This window comes from Canis lupus, chromosome 37, assembly GCF_011100685.1.
Source record: "Canis lupus familiaris isolate Mischka breed German Shepherd chromosome 37, alternate assembly UU_Cfam_GSD_1.0, whole genome shotgun sequence".
Taxonomy (NCBI): domain Eukaryota; kingdom Metazoa; phylum Chordata; class Mammalia; order Carnivora; family Canidae; genus Canis; species Canis lupus.
Genome location: NC_049258.1, coordinates 25,864,063 through 25,879,890, shown reverse-complemented (window position 1 = coordinate 25,879,890; position 15,828 = coordinate 25,864,063). Strand labels below are relative to the sequence as shown.

The 15,828-nt window shown below is 60.8% G+C and overlaps 1 protein-coding gene across 1 annotated transcript in view; it reads right to left on the bottom strand.

Moving 5' to 3' along the window:
* The window catches only part of SPEG (striated muscle enriched protein kinase), a 57,846-nt gene that overhangs the window by 1,414 nt on the left and 40,604 nt on the right, over window positions 1–15,828 (bottom strand). Inside the window, 22 exon segments of the mRNA NM_001173478.2 lie at window positions 7–156; window positions 354–429; window positions 1,254–1,477; window positions 1,581–1,820; window positions 2,286–2,904; window positions 3,011–3,178; window positions 3,327–3,449; window positions 3,561–3,728; window positions 3,884–4,000; window positions 7,283–7,414; window positions 7,652–9,542; window positions 9,544–9,627; window positions 9,892–9,960; window positions 10,958–11,000; window positions 11,184–11,336; window positions 11,960–11,986; window positions 12,490–12,668; window positions 12,774–12,851; window positions 13,324–13,381; window positions 14,700–14,900; window positions 15,045–15,141; window positions 15,398–15,566. Of these exon segments, the coding sequence (NP_001166949.2) occupies window positions 7–156; window positions 354–429; window positions 1,254–1,477; window positions 1,581–1,820; window positions 2,286–2,904; window positions 3,011–3,178; window positions 3,327–3,449; window positions 3,561–3,728; window positions 3,884–4,000; window positions 7,283–7,414; window positions 7,652–9,542; window positions 9,544–9,627; window positions 9,892–9,960; window positions 10,958–11,000; window positions 11,184–11,336; window positions 11,960–11,986; window positions 12,490–12,668; window positions 12,774–12,851; window positions 13,324–13,381; window positions 14,700–14,900; window positions 15,045–15,141; window positions 15,398–15,566 (5,066 nt within the window).

Genomic DNA, 15,828 nt, shown 5'->3' with positions numbered 1-15,828 from the left:
ACTCACCAGGGATGTACTGAGAGGACCTTTCGTAAGAAGAGTGTGGCGCTTTGGGAGGTGTTGGGGTAGAGCTGGAAGGCATCAAAGCGGCCCCCCACAATCCGAGCCTCTGTTTCCTGGGGGTCTGGCTCATAGAACGGGGAGCGTCCACTGAGCCTGTTGTGGAAACAGTTCAGTTGACACATGTGGACTGTAGGTCAGCTCACAGCCCCAGGGGGACGTCAGTGTGGGGGTTCAGAGGGGCACAGTGCTCAGAGACAGGTCTACTGCATGCCTGGGCTCCCCACACGCGCCATGTTGGGGAGGCTGAGAGGGACAGGGTAGAGGCGGAAGGTGCATCCTAGGGCACTCACATGATGTAAGTGAGCACGCCTGCTCCCCAGATGTCTGTGGCAGAGCCGATGGGATCTCCCTTCACCATCTCAGGAGCTGACAGGAGACAGAGGCCAAGCTGAAGCTTCCTGATGGCAGAGGAGCAGGAGAGACAGGGGAGGCCCCTGGGGGCTTGAGGAGTGGGGCAATGCCCAGGTCACAAGACCCTGGGTACAACCAAAGCAACAGGCCCTGGACCCAGCAGGCCAGATGGGAGTGAGGGTGGCCCCCGGGGGGAGATGTGGGCCACCTGAGGAACCAGCCCAGGTACTGAATGGTGGGGTCCCCAGAACCGGAGAGGAACAGTTGAGTACTGGGGTCACTAGTTCCCTCAGATCAGCACAGAGGCAGGACACCCATTCACCAAGATCATGACCAACCCCACGGCAAAGAGCCTTGGAGATCCGTCCGGCTGGTTCTAATCCCAGGCCTGTGCCTTCTAGCTCTGGGAGGCTGGCGAGTACTACACCTCACTGGCTCTCCCACTTCCTCATCCGTGAAGGGTGGCTTGTAGAGTAACGCCAAGGAGGAGAGCTAATGAACGTCAGGTACTTAGTAGGTGGCTTAAGGGTAGCTGGTTTACCTTACTTATGTATCTGTTAATCATGGACTCTCTGTCCAGTGTCACCAAACCCTGGCTCTACCATTTATAACCGACATTGGACAAATACCTAACCTCGCCACGCCTCTTTTTTGTCTGTAAAATGAGGGTAACGTTATGCCAATCTCCAGGGCTATCCTGAAGGTAAACTGAAAAAAGAAGATGCACAGAGAGGACTGAGTTGGGTGCTTGCACCTGTGTGGGTGAAGGGAGTGAGCCCTGGCTGCTGTCCCTTGGGTAGAACCCCGAGCCCCGAGCCTGGCTGGCACAGCGCCCTCACCCATGAACTCCAGCGTGCCTGTGCGGTGGCCAAGGGGCCGCAGGGCCTGGGGGTTGTAGGGCTGGGCGCTGCCGAAGTCTACAATCTTGAGGGCGTTGTCAGGAGCCAGCAGCAGGTTGTCGGGCTTAATGTCCAGGTGCAGTACGTGGCGGCCGTGGAGGTAGTCCAGGCCTTGCAGCAGCTGCACCACATAGGTGGCCACGTCGTCCTCTGAATACCGGAACCTGGGGGTGGGGGCGGTGCCCAGGCAAAGCAGGTGACACCCCAGCTCAGCTCCCCCTACTCTTGCCCCTCACCGCCCCCACACCTCCCAGAAGGCCCAGGCACCTGTCACTGAGCCCACAGAGGAGCTCCCGGTTCCCACAGCTCTCAGCTATGAGCACGAGGTAACGTGGGGTGATGTAAGCTTCGTGCAGGGCCATGAGCCGCTCGTGGTGCAGTGTCCGCAGCACTTCATATTCCTGCAGGACGCGCCGCTTGCCCTCGGCCGCGTAGGGCACGATCTTAGCCACGAACGTCCTCCCGGTGGCGTTCTCCCGGCATGCTCGCACCACACCGAAGCGGCCCCTACATGTGTGGGGTGGGGGAGGCGGGGAGGACACACCACACACTCAGAGGAAAGGAACAGGGACCTCTGGGGGCAAGTATGCAGTGGTTCTGAGTGTGGCCCCTGAAGTTCAGTCCTAGGAACTGTGGTTAGAGTCTCAGCTCCGCCCCTCACTGGCTCTGTACCTCAGGCCAATCCTATAACCTTTCCATCTCAGTATTCTCATCTGTGAAACAGGCGATGGTAATAGTGGTCTCTTTCTCTCTCTCTCTCTCAGAGTTGCGAAGAATAAGTGACATCACTTGTTAAAGAGCTTAGCACCGTATCCCACAGAGGAAATCTGAACTCAGTCATGCCAGGCACCCGGATCTCAGCCCCTCCTCAGCCCCGTCCAGGGCAGCCTGGTCTTCTCTCTGAATGCCTGTGTTCCCTGCGTCCCACTTGCTCCCCCACTCTGTCCTCCTCCCCTTCCTGGACCCACTTGCCTGGCCTTCTCTTCCAGGAAGGTGTAGGGTTTCTGCGGGGGCCCCTGTCGAAGAGTGGTGGCCTCCGGACTAGGAGAGCTGGGGAGACCACCCACAGCAGGGCTGACCACCTCCTTGGCCGGGCTGAGGCTTCGTACAGTCACCTTGGGCTCAGGAGGGGGCTCGGGGGCTGGGGGCTCAGGGGCTGGGGGCGCAGACACAAAGGAGGTCACCATGTACAGGGGAGTAGAGGAGGCCGCTGGTTTCGCCCCCGGAGGGGTGGAGGCTGGGGTTGGGGTCCCAGTGTCAGGGACGGAAGACTTGGGCTCACTCGGGGTGGCCTGGGCACTGGGTGGGGTGGGCTCTGCTTGCTGGGCAGGCTGCAGGCCCCTGTGCTTTCGTGGGGGAGTTTGGGGGGGCGGACCTACAGCCTTGAGTGAGGACAAGGCCTGGCTGGGGGGTGCTGGAGGAGACGAGGGGCTGAGAGTGGCCAGCGTAGGGGCTGCAGGAGCAGGAGTGGAAGCTGGGGTGGGGGTGGGGGATGGGGCCAGTGAGGTAGGAGAGTGAGGCGGCGGGCTCCTGGCCGGCCCTGAGGTAACAGGGGCGTCTTGGTGAGCAGCAGATGGCAGGACTGAGGAATCTAAGCAAAGACAAAGAAAATCGTCACCTGCTGCCCCGCGCTGGTGAAACCAGGGTGCTCAGGGGCCCCTCTGTTCTCTGGCCACCCCCCTACTTGCCCCACTGACCTTGCGCGCCCCTGACGACGACCTTCTCAGAGGGGTTGCTGAAAGGCCCCTGCCCGGCACGGTTGGCGCAGGCCACCCGGAATCTCATGGTCACACCAACCGGCAGGTGGGTCACGTTGTAGTAACAGTCGACAATGCCTGAGCTAACGGGGTGCCAGGCCGACTCCCCTGTGGCAGCACGGGGGAGGGGCTGAGGCCACAGGAGGGGTGGCCCAAGCCCTCCGGGCTGTGAGGAGCCCAGGGAGGGTGATGGTCCCCAGGGCTTGTGCGCCTTCCGCCCCCCACCCCCTCCTCCCACCGGCCTGACCACCCTCACCATCCACCCGCCGCTCCAGCGTGTACGTGCAAGGTGCCCGGCTGTCTCCCGGCTTCCAGAGCACCAACGCCGTGTCCTGGTAGGTCTGGGGCACCTCAGGAGGAGCTAACTTTCCTGGGATGCCTGGCAAGAGGAGGGGAGCCCCAGTGAGCCCCTCTATGCAGCTCCAGGCCCTTCCAGCCCTACCCTACCACGTGCCATCACTGCCCCCCTCAGTCCCTGCCCCAGGCTCACGGGCCACAGCCACGGTGCAGGAGCTGGTGATGCTGCCTAGGACGTTGGTGGCTGAGCACTCGTAGAGCCCAGCATGTCGCTTGCCCGCCCGGGGGATGCTCAGCAGCTGCCGTCCATCTTTGCAGGACACGATGATCACTGACGGCTCTGATTGTAGGGACTGCTTGTCTAGGGGCCGGGAGGAGCACAGGGGGCTGCTGAGTGAGACAGCACATGGGGTCCTGCAGCGGCCCCCCCTGCCCTGAGTTGCCACCTCCCCTGAGCATCCCCTGGCCTTGGGGCCACTTGCCTACTCCCCGCCACCGTGAGAGAAGCACTCTTACCTTTCATCCAGGAGATGCGGGGTGTGGGGCAGGCCGCTGGCAGGCAGAGCAGGGTGGCTGCCTCTCCCTCCAGCAGCACCTGGTCCTTGAGTTTGATGTGGAAGACCGGGGGGAAATCTGGCGGGAGGACAGAGATAGCCATGGGTGTGTGGGAACCCTGGCTCACTGACTGGCTGAGGGAGGGGACGGCGTGTATGAGGGCTGGTGCTGCCAGTGGGGAGCAGATTGGAAGGTTGTCTCTTCTCAGTCAGATGTGGGAAGGAAAACCCCAAGTCATGCCTTCAGGAATTTTCTTTGGGTTCAGTATCATCTTCCCTGGGTGTAGTGCTATCTTTTCCTTTCATTGACTATGAAAGATGCTTGTGAGCTATGTCATAGGTTTCTAAACCACTTGGAGCGGGGCCTGGAACGAAGTAGGTGTTCTATAAGCATTTGTTAAATAAAATAAAAATAAATATGGATTAAGATTCTATACTGATTAAGATTCTGCAATGCCCATTCCCTCTGAGGCACCACAGGGCAAGTGACAGGATCCAGTGACCTGAGCAGAGACTCCTGGGATTGAACATAACATTCAATCAAGAGGGGTAGTCTCTGGGCGCCTGGGTGGCTCAGTTGGTTAAGCATCTGCCTTCAGCTCAGGTCATGATCCTGAGGTCCTGGGATCAAGCCCCATGTTGGGCTCCCTCAGGGAGCCTGCTTCTCCCTCTCCCTCTGCTCCTCTCTGCTGCTCATGCTCTTGTGCTCTCTTTCTCGCGCTCACTCTCTCAAATGAACAAATAAAATCTTTTTTTAAGAAGATTTTTTAAGGGCAGCCCGGGTGGCTCAGTGGTTTAGTGCCACCTTCAGCCCAGGGCCTGATCCTAGAGACCAGGGATCTAGTCCCATGTCGGGTTCCCAGCATGGAGCCTGCTTCTCCCTCTGCCTGTGTCTCTGCCTCTCTCTCTCTGTATCTCATGAGTAAATAAAATCCTAAAAAAACAAAACAAAACAAAACAAAAAACACAAAATGTACAGTCTCAAAAGATCTAAAGTCAAGGCAAACAGGGCACACCCCGGAAGTGTGTCAGCCTCCCCGGCCCCTCGTCCCACCTGGGGTCTTGTACATACTCCTTCAGGTCAGCTAAGTAGTGAGAGCTTCTGGAGGGACAAGGGACAGTACCTGGATGACCTTGGACCATATTTTGTCTGTAAATTGAGGAAAACCACAATACGAAGCTCCTAGGCTTTGGTGAGGATTAAGAGGCATGTGAAGTGCTTCACACGGGTCTAATATATGACAAACACTCATACGTGTCAGCTTTTATTGTTGCTGTGATTACTGCGCCTCTGCGTGCCCAGGAGAGGAGTCAGGGACAGACTCCCAGAGAAAGAGGCTGTTTCAGCAAAGCTGACCTCCTAGCCGGCTGGTGAACGTGCCCGTGGCTGAGCTGTGGACGGGCCAAGGTCTTCCCTGCACTGCAGCCCACCTGTGGCTCCTTGGTGTCATGAAGATTTGCCTTCCTGCTCCCGGGGAAGTCTCCTTAGAAAAATCCCAATCTGGTCCAGACCCCTGGGGTGTGGGGTAAGGGGTACATTATTCCCCATGGGCAGAGAGAGCTGAGGGGACCATACCCCTGGGAGCCCCAGTTACTGCCTGTCTGAAGAACCGGGAGGGAGTGAAGGTGGAAACGACCTGAGCAGGGGAGGAATGCTGAGCCGGAGTGAATACCAGGACAGGGACACCTGGGTGGCTCAGTGGTTGAGCGTCTGCCTTCGGCTCAGGGTGTGATCCTGGGGTCCGGGAATTGAGTCCCGCATTAGGCTGCCTGCAGGGAGCCTGCGTCTCCCTCTGCCTGTGTCTTTACCTCTTTCTGTGTCTCTCATGAATAAATAAAATCTTAAAAAAAAAAAATACTAGGACACCTAGCACGACCCTTCACTTTCATGCTATACCCCAGTGTCCCCAAGGAGGGGTCCCACACCAAGGCTCCAACGACACAAGGTAAATATAGTTTCATCAGTGGCTGCCTCCAGACCAAGTGAGGGTACTGGGTAGGGGACAGAGAGGGGGGACCAGGAGGAGAGGTGAAAGGTAACCCCAGCTCAGCCCCGCCAGTCCCACCCCAATCCCTCGGAGGCCAGCCCAAGTTGTTAAAGTGGATAGGGACAGCCTTCTGCCGGCAGGGAGGGGGGAGAGGATGAGGTAAGGGGACACTGCCTCGGCAGGGAATTAGCTGCACAAGCAAAATGGAGCTGGGAGAGTAGCCCCAGTGGGAAGGAGTCAGCTGTCCCCAGGCCTCAGGGCTGGCTTATCTCTCTTTCCCTGCCTTTTCTACCCCTGCCCCCACCGGCTGGCCTCCTTCCCTCCTCTTTGCTGGCTACAGCCCCTGCTGCCTCAAGGAAGACACCCCAGCTCCCCTGGCCAAAGCTGGACACAATCACCCCAAGCACAGCTGCGGCACGGCAGGGACGGCGCTGAGGGGTTTTATTAGGGAACTGGTGACTGATAGAGATCCTGCACACAGCCTGGCTTGGTGGGCCCGCTCCTATCTGCGTGCTGGTCTGGGACACCTGGCCCCTGAAGCCTTTGCTTATGGTCCCTGAGTAATGATCCCATTTCGAGTGGGAGAGTGGGGTGATCCCAGGTGGAGAAGACCTCTCTCCCTGCAGCCCCAGGACACCTGGGCAGAGAAACAGAGCAGGGCATATCCCAAGTCCCCCTCCCCGCAGCAAAAAGCCCTGATGGCTGCTTGTCCCTTCTGTGGGGGCAGGGAGGATGACGGGGAAGGACAGCCAGGGTGCTCAGGGCTATGGAGGAATGGGGAATTGGGGGCACAGTACAGATTGTGGGCTTCTGGGCTGGGAGAGAGAGTGTCCTTGAGCGTGCATTCAAGCACACACACATTTGGAGGGGAGCTGTGGGGTCAGGGGAGCCTTATCCTATGCTCCTTCAGATCGCTGCTCACTTACAGACACCTGTTAGGGTCTCTTAGGGTCTCTGGTGAGCGAGGAGGCTAGCCAAGAGAGGCATAAGTCTGGTGTCCCAAAGCCACCTCTGGGGTCGGGCTGCAGAGGACCATTCAGCCCAACTCTTTGGCTGCTCCACTTACTTACTACACCAGCTCTGTGACTTGGATGAGCTCCTTAGCGCGGCTAAGCCCGGTTCCTCACCGGTAAAATGGGGACAGTGGTGAGAATAGTTCCTAAACAACGTGGGAGGGTTGGAGGAGGCAGCGCTCCCAAAGCGATTCTAGGACAGGCAGCATCACTAGTTGATGGAACCAGTTAACGCCGTTCTTATGGTTTTCCTGCTTCCAGGGCCCTTCCACGACTGCGCAGGCTCCTCAGGGGGGCTCCACCCGCGATGCCTGCCCCTGGGGCCGGGAGGGGGCGGCGCACCCAGCAGGCCTCTATTACCTGACTCACTGCGCACGTACTGGTGCCCCAAGTCCTCCTGGGCACCGGCGGACAGGTTGGGCTGTGATAACCCCTTGTCCTTTCGCAGCCGGGAGAGGCCCCAGCGCCGCCGGCTTCGGCTTTCCCCAGGAGCTGCGGAGACCCAGACCCATGAGCGCTCGCGCAGCCAGTCCTAGGAAGCTCCCTGCGGGGCTCAGCCCAGAGCAGCAGAGGTGCAGCAGGCCCCGCACCAGGCGCACCAGGCGCACCAGCCTCGGCCGCTCGGCCTGCCGCCGCCCCCGCCCGCCAAGCCCGGGGGTCCCTTCCAGAGCCGCCCTGCAGCGCTCCCGGGCCCCGCCCCGCCCCTGCCGTCCCGCGCCCCGCGCTCACCTGAGGACCCCGACGTGGCGCTGGCCTCGGAGCCCAGGGACTCGGCGGAAGGCGCGCCGGCGCCGGCCTGGGCCGCCAGCTGGTTGTGCGCGAGGCCGAGGCGCCGCAGGCTCTCGCCCTCCGACGTGGCCCGGCGCAGGCGCCCGAACAGGGGCGTGCTGCGGCCCGACGCGCCCCCCGAGTCCTCGCTGCTGCCGCTGCGCTGCAACCGGCTGGACAGGCGCTCCAGCGTGGAGCTGAGCCGCCGGCGCACGGCCAGCACCGGGGAGCCCCGGGCCGAGCTGCCGCCCTCCGAGCTCTCCCCGTCCCCGCCGCGGGGCTCCCAGGCCGGGTGGCGCTGCGCCGGCGGGGTCCGCCGCAGACGCTGGGACAGCGACAGCGACAGGCGGCGGACGAGGCCCGGCTCCCCGAGCGGCCTGAGGTCCTGCACGGAGCGGGAGCGCTCGGGCCGCCGCACCAGCTCCAGGGGCGTGCCCGCCGGGCTGGGCCGGTACATGCCGTCCTCCTCCTGCGCGCCGCGGAACGGCCCCCGCTCCTCGGAGCGCGAGCGGCTCAGCAGCCGCAGCCCCCGCGACAGGGGCGACTCGCGGCTGCGCTTGAACTTGGCCTCGAACACGGCCTCTGACTCCAGGTTCTCGATGCTGCTGCTGAGGCTGCTCCCTGGCCTGCGGGGCACTGTGGGGACCCGAGCTTTCTCGGCCAGCACGGGGTGCGCCCCAGCCGAAGGCACGCGCTTCTCCGAGGCCCCCGGGGGTGGGGAGGCCACGCGGGCGAACACGGCCGGGTGGGGCCTGGGTTCGGCTGGAGGTGCCCCGGGGCTCTGCAGGGGGCCTCGCGTGTGGCCTGACAGCTGGAGGGACTGCATGATCTGGGCATAGGGTGTGAGGGGGGGCTCTGGGCTTCGAGGTGCCAGGGCAGGCTGTGTAGGCTTGGGGGCTGGGACTGGCTCTAGCCTGGACTCTGGGGCCTTCTCTTGGGCAGGCTGGGGCGCCACGGGCTGCGGGGCATCGCTGGGTGTGCTGGCGGCAGGCTTCAAAGACTTGGGGGCACTGGGTTTGGAGGCACTGGGCCTCGCCGGGCTGGGTGGCTGGGCCTCACTGAGGGCGGACAGGGAGGGAGACTCCTGCAGCCTGCGGGCCCCAAGCCTGGCCACGGGGATCTCGAGGGGCGCCCCAGCGCGGCGGTGCCGGCCCCGGGGCTCCGCCTCACCCTGCGAGAAGCTGCTGCTCTTCTGCAGGCCCCGTGTCTCAGGTGGGGGCTGGTGGCGAGGTGCTGCCTCGCTGGAGGCAGCCCGTGCCAGCCGGGGATCCCGGGCCCGGCCCCCTAGGCTCTCTAGCAGAGGGCCCCTGAGGCCACTGACCTTACCATCCTCAGGGCCTCCCCGCAATAGCCGCTGGCGCAGGGCCTGCAGCCTCTGGGCGTACTCGCCCTCACCCAGGCCTCCCCGGGTCAGGCGGGTGGCCCCCGGGCTGGGGCTTCGGCGCTGCGGCAGCTCCACAGAGGCCGCCTTATGCAGGCCCCGGCCCGGCTCCCTTGGCCCGGCCCAGGGCAGGGCGCTCTCGGCAGAGCTGCCCCTCCGGAGCTCTCTCCGCTGGGGGCTGGACCCAGCTTGGGGCTCCTGGCCTGGGGAGGGGAGGGCCTGAGGGCTGGGGGCCTCCTGCTCCCGAGAGGGGGCCCTTCCCTGCTCCTGCCAGTCCATGGGGGTGGCCACCCCAGCCTCTGGGGTCCCCAGGGCCTCATCTTCAGTGGGAATGTCAGTGAGGGACACCCGGGAGCCCGAGAACTCGGGCTGCAGTGGCCGGGGCACAGAAGGCAGCTCCTCCAGCTCTTCCTCTTCTGAGTCAGAGGAGGATGACAGCCCCCCACTGGGGGGTGGTCTTCTGGGTACGGCTAACCCACACCCGCTCCGGGGGTGCCCGCAGCAGCTCAGGGATGGGGCGCAGCACCAGGTGGCACTTGTAGCTGATCTGGGAGCGCTGGGGACAGGGTGCTGCGGTCAGACCCAAGAGGGCCCCCTAGGGCCAGACTGGCCCACTCAGGCCCACCTCAGCCCCTCGGGGAGGAGACAGAGGGCAGGCAGAGGGTCGGGGAACAGAAGCGAAGCTGGGAGCTGAGAGAACACAAAGTGGATGAAGATACACGAGCAGGAAGTGAGGACACAGGATAGAAACAGGCAGGGCCGGAGAGCAGAACTAGAGTAGAAGGTGGGAGGCACGGAGGCAGCACCCGGGCAAACTCACCTGCCACCGCCGCCGAGAAAGGAACAGCTTTAGGTGATCCGTGCTCACCTCTGCGCCCTTTGCCTGCGTCTGCAAACCCAGGAAAGAGGGCCTGAGAGAAAGTCCTCCATCAACCTAGATCCTCAAGGTGTGGCATTGGAGAGACAAAGTCCACAGGAGAGGACAGTGGCCTGAGCAGCACCGAGTCCGGGATCCTTGGGGCCCCCTTTCTCCTTAGATCTGTCACAACTCCCACAGCCAAGGTGCCTGGGGTTGGACAAAATCCCTGAACATAGGTGGGGAGGCAGAAAACGAGTGGCTCTCGGAGTGGGCTTTGGGGCTTACTCCGGGGCTCAGGGCCCTGTCCTGGTACACTGGCTGCCCTCAGGAGCCTGTGCTTATTAGGCCCCTGGCCTGGGCTCCACTCCCCCAGCCTACCACCTGTCCCCAGGTAGAGCCAGCATCCCAGACATCTGGAGCTTTGGTGGCCCAGACCAACACAGATGCTCCCCCCAGCCACCCACCCAGGCTTTATGATCTGAGAGGCCAGGCTCACACTCCAAAGGACAGATTCTGGGATAACTTCAACCTTCAGTTGACCCAGCACAACACTCAATGGATGGCTCACTCACTCCTTCTGGGTCATCTGCTGAACTCCACCCCTCTGCCTGGCATTGTTCCCTGCAGTCCTGGAGTCTAGAGAGTTCTGGCCACATGAACCAGGAGGCCAAGCCAGCCAGGCCACCCACCCACCACAGTGCAGGACACATAGGAGTGAGCAGGACCTGAGCTGGACTTGAGAGGCAGGGGAAAGCCTGATGAGGAACGCCCAGGATGGGGTGGGGGGGGCACCCAGAACTGTGCTTTGGAGTCCATGATACCCCAGCTTAAGCCTGTTTCCTTATCAGCAAAATAGAAGTAATGTATAAAGTCTCTCTGCAGAGCTATGGTGAGGCTGACGGACCATGTATGTATCAACTGCCTATCATGACTACTGCACACAGTAGGCACTCAATCAATGGGGCTGTTAATAACGGTCCCCCTCCTCCCACCCCTGGTACCACACTACCTTGCAAGACTAACTCACTTTGAACCAAGGATGTTCCAGGGTCTCCTCTGCGGTTGGCCTCCTAGAAGGGAATGAGGATTAGGAAGGGATTTATTTATCACTCATGCAGTGAGCCCTCCCATAAACGGGAACACGGGGCCTGCGAAGAGTCGGGAGGATGACTGTCCAGGGGCAGAGGCTAGGGCAGGAGTGGGGGGTGGAGGGGACTCTGTGGGTCAGGGGCTCCCCAGGGCCCTGTACTCACAGCCGGTCCTGCACCAGCACTTTGATGAGGAAGCCCCGGGCCTCCCTGCTCAGGCTCAGAAATGTGGTCTCCTCGAAGGCCACGTTGTAGTTTTGAATGTTCATCAATGTCGTCCGATCATTTTCCCCAACAAATGGGGAGATCCCCGTCAGACTGCAGAGGAAGAGAGGGCTGGCAGGAGGTGGGCAGGGTCCTGGGGCTGAGGCAGAGATGACGAGGGATGCCAGGGGACACGCGGGGCTGGGGACAGAGCCCTGGGGCTACGGGGACGGCAGAGGCCGGGTGCCTCTGAGCAGAGGGTAGGTAGTCTCTTTCAGACTCCTGCCTGTGCTGCCCACCCTCCAGCCCCCAGCAGGGGAGGCAGCAATACTGCCCTGAGAACCTGGCCCCCAGCTCCCTGCCCTGGGCCCATCCTTCAGAGGACCTCCAGTCGTGGCCTGTCCCTGAGGTGAGGAGCCTGAGCCTGAGCCTCCCACTCTATGCCTGTCTGAACACCCAGGGCCCCACCGTCCCCTGCCTAGATGGCACTAAGCCCCACACGCAGCCACGCACACAGGCTGCCAGCGAGCCTGCCCCTATGGAAGAGCATGGTGGTAGACAGAGCTTGGACCCGCAGACTAGGGCATCCACATCCATGCTCATGAGGCCCCTTGTGGTGCATGTGGAGCAGGGGTGTGGAGCAGGGGTACATGGCAGGCCCCAAACTGCAGATGTTAGGGGTGGGCTTGCTAGGAGACCATCGGAAACTGGGGCCCTGAGTGCAGAGGGGTCCTTACCAGAGGAAGGCAACAACGCCCACAGGCCTGTAGGAAAAGGAGAGTAAGAGGTGGGTAAGTAGACGGCGGCCCACCACCCACCAGAAGGGAGTGGACCTCTGCTCCCCCTCATCCAGGGAAGAGGGACCTCGCTGAGACAGATGGGCACCAGGATGCCTCCTTCAGGGGGACTCTCAACCCAGAGGTCCCCAGGTCCCTGGAGAGTCAAGGGTCATGGCGGGGCCAGCCCAGCAAGCATAGAGGAGTCTGGGGACCAAGGGGCCGTGCCTGCCTCACGACAGCAGAGAGGGCCCCCATCTAGGGGAATCAGGAGCCAAGACAGGACAGGAGAAGGCCTTGAATGATCAGGTCAGTTCTGATGAGCAGCAGGTAGTAACAGGGGCAAGGGTGCCTGGGAGCTATACCACCAACCTCCTATCAGAGAAGGGAGCTGGGCTTGGTAAGCCCCACTCACCAGGGAGCCAGGCCCCAGCGCAGCACGGAGGGGAGCTACCCTGGTCCACCCCAGCAGCCCAGCGTGCCCACATTACCAGACATCGGTGACCCCAGACACAGGGGTCTGGTTGACAATCTCAGGTGCCACGAACTCAGGTGTGCCGTATCGGCAGTACTGGGGCTCCCCCGGGGTCAGCTCCTGGGCATTCCCAAAGTCACAGATCCTCACCTGCTCTTCACCCTCGGCACCATCCCAAACCATCAGGTTCTCAGGCTGCGGAGCACAAGGAAGGGCATGGGAGCTGAGCCAAGGGGGGAGGATGCAGCACCACCTGCCTCCCACCCAGGCGCCTGCTCCCTCGCCCCATCTGCACCTCACCTTGACATCCAAGTGCAGCACGTGGTTCTCGTGCAGGTAGCATATTCCCTCTAGCACTTGCTGCATGTAGGTCCGGATCTGTGGGAATGGGAGGCCCAAAGTCCGTGGGGAAAGGGTGGGGTATTATGTTTGATCATGGCCAGAACTGTGGCAAGAGGCCAGGCCAGGCCTGAGAAGTAGGCCTTCAGGTGGCTGGTGCAGGTCTGAGATCTAGGGCCTCCAAGTACAGCTGCACAGGTGGTGCATAGCTCAATTACGGAGGGAGCCATGTGCATTATAATAAATAGAACCGTGCAGTGCACAACTTACACCGCGCTACATGGCAGGACAGCAGTGAGACTGCGTAGAGTCTAGGTGGGGCTCCTTCGGAGAGAAATGTCTGAGGAATGTTTATGTGAGGAAACTGGGTAGCAACAGAGGTAGGGGCCGCCACCATCCCAGGCCTATTCATGGGCACCGATGGCAGGCCCAGGACCCACCCCTCGGTTCTCAGAGCTCAGGTGGGTAAACAGCAGTGCCCAACCTGACCCCGACCACCCTCTGCCCTCACCTCAGACTCACACACGGTGGGTTTCCTGGCCATTCTCTCCAGCAGCTCTTCCGTGCATCTGTGTCCCGGATCAAGGAGAACAGTGACCAGTGCCAACTTCTGGGCCCTCCCTGGGCAGTGCCCTCTACCCCTAGAGCTCAAGTCAGACCCCAGGTCTGCACGGTTCTCCTTCCCCTTAAAGCACATCTAATACCAGTTCGCAGGCATGTTTCTACCCTTCCCCCCATCATCAGGTGGGGGGCACAGAGAAGACCCCCCTGCTTGACCTCTCCTTTGCTGTGGGATCTCAGGCAAGTTACCCAATATCTTTGAGCTCAGGCTGACTCAGGTGTAAAACAGGGATGACATCTCTCAACCACCCTGCTAGGTATTTAACAAAATCAAGTTAGACCAGAGTTTTGTTGACCATGGATGCAACTTCCTGCCTCCATTTGAGAATGAGCTAGAAGCCTACGACATGTAACAGCTGGGCATTTTGCTGAAGGCCGGGTTCTAACAGTGCAGACTGGGAGGCAGGAATGAAGGATGCGGCCACCCTGCTAACGGGAAGGACAAGCTGACCACCCAGCATCCTTAGCACGGTGTGCCTCTGTTTAACCAGAGCTCTCACGAAAGGATAAAAATCCATTCTTTATGAAAACAGCCTCCCAGATACAGCTAGTGCTTATGCTCATCTGAAACAGGGTCGCTCTGAACCCCCGGATATACTGTACTGCACGTCGTGCGCACACCTTTTGTTAGCTGGGTAACCTGTAACTCTGGATGAGTTACTTAACCTCTCTATACCTCAGTTTTATCATTTGCAAAATGGGGATATAATAAAAGGGGTGCCTGTGGGAGCTCAGTAGGTTGAGCATCCGACTCTTGGTTTCAGCTCAGGTCCTGATCTCAGGGTTGTGGGATCCAGCCCTGCCTTGGGCTCTGCCCACAGCACAGAATCTGCTGGGGTGGGGGGGAGGGTCTCTCCCTCTCCCTCTGCCCCTCCCACCCTCATCTCTCTAAAATAAATAAATCCTATTAAAAAAATGGAGATAAAAACAATTCCATGAGATAGGTATACAGGAGGATGAAATAGGTTAATAGTCTTCGAATTCCTAGAGCGCTGCCGGGAACACATTAAATGCTATGTAAGTTTAAGCTGAAAAAAAAAAAGAAAAAGGTGGTTGGAGGAGGGGTGCTAAAAATGGTTGGTTTTCGCCAAAGTCTCCAGCCTCTACTCCCAAGATGCCTTCAGAACTCCCAATCTATCGATGGTCAATGGGAACACCTCACAGATGGTGATCAGTGCCTCCTGTCAATGGGACCACTTCTTAAAGCGTAAAACCTGTTGCTAACTGGCTACGTGTCCCCTACCCACCCAGCCTATCCCAGGATACAGCTCGGTGACAATGACCAGTCCCCGACGCCTCTCAAAGGCCTCGTGGAAGTAGAGGACGCAGTCGTGCTGAAGCCGGGCCAGCAGCCGGGCTTCCCGCCACGCTGATGCCTTTGGCTTGGCCTGGCTGGGGATGAACTTGGCCGCAAACTCTAGGCCAGAACTTCGTTCCACCACACGTCGCAGGTAGGAGAAGGCACCCCTGGGGGACAACACAGGGAGGTGAGGGGCTGGGTCATTGCTGGAGCCCTGGCACACGGCCTTCTCCGAGCCTCAGGCCCAGGCCCCCCCGGGCTCCCGGGCCCCATCGCCCCTCCTAGCCCCATCGCCCCTCCTAGCCCCACACCTGCCGATCTCCTGATGGATGTCATAGAAGTCACTGAGTCTCTTTCCTCGCTGTCCCTCGGCCTCCCCGGCCCCCTCGACCTCCATGGCTGTCTGGACTGGAGAAGAGATGCCGAGTGTTAGGTGGGGGAGGAGGGAAGGGGAAGAAAAAGGGCAGAGACTGGGTGAGGCAGGCAGATGGGCGGAGACAAAAGAAGAGGAGGAATGGTGGGGGCTCGAGGTGGGGTGCCAGGGCTGGGAGACAGTGGTGGGTCAGGAGTGAGGGGTTTGGTGTGCGGCTCCTGGCCCGGGGCTCATGACACCTTTCTGGAAGTAAGTGCTTTGTTTCCCCTTCTCCCTTTGCATTGAGCACACCTGACCGCACAGCCAGCTCGGCTTTGCAGGAGACTTCCCCAGCCAGGTTCCGAGCGGTGCAGGTGTAGACGCCTCCGTCCTGGGTCCCCGTACTGAGCACCACCAGGGAGCACTCGTTCTCTTCATACACGAAGCTCACATGGCTACTCTCCACCAGCAGCACCTCGTCCTACAGAGGGGGCCGTCACCTCCAGCTGGGGTCTAGCCTTGCCTCTACCTGGGACCCACCTTATCTCTAAGAGCCCATCTCATCCCTACCTCGGGGCCAGGAGCCCTTCCACCCAAGGGCCCCGCTCCCCAGCCCCAGGAGCCTTGCTGCCTTCAGCACCCCAAATCAGCTCTACTTTTATCTCCCACTAAGAGCCCTGCAGCCCCCCCATTAGTGCCCTGGTTCCTGAAACAGCCCCCCCCACCCCCGCCCAGCATCACAC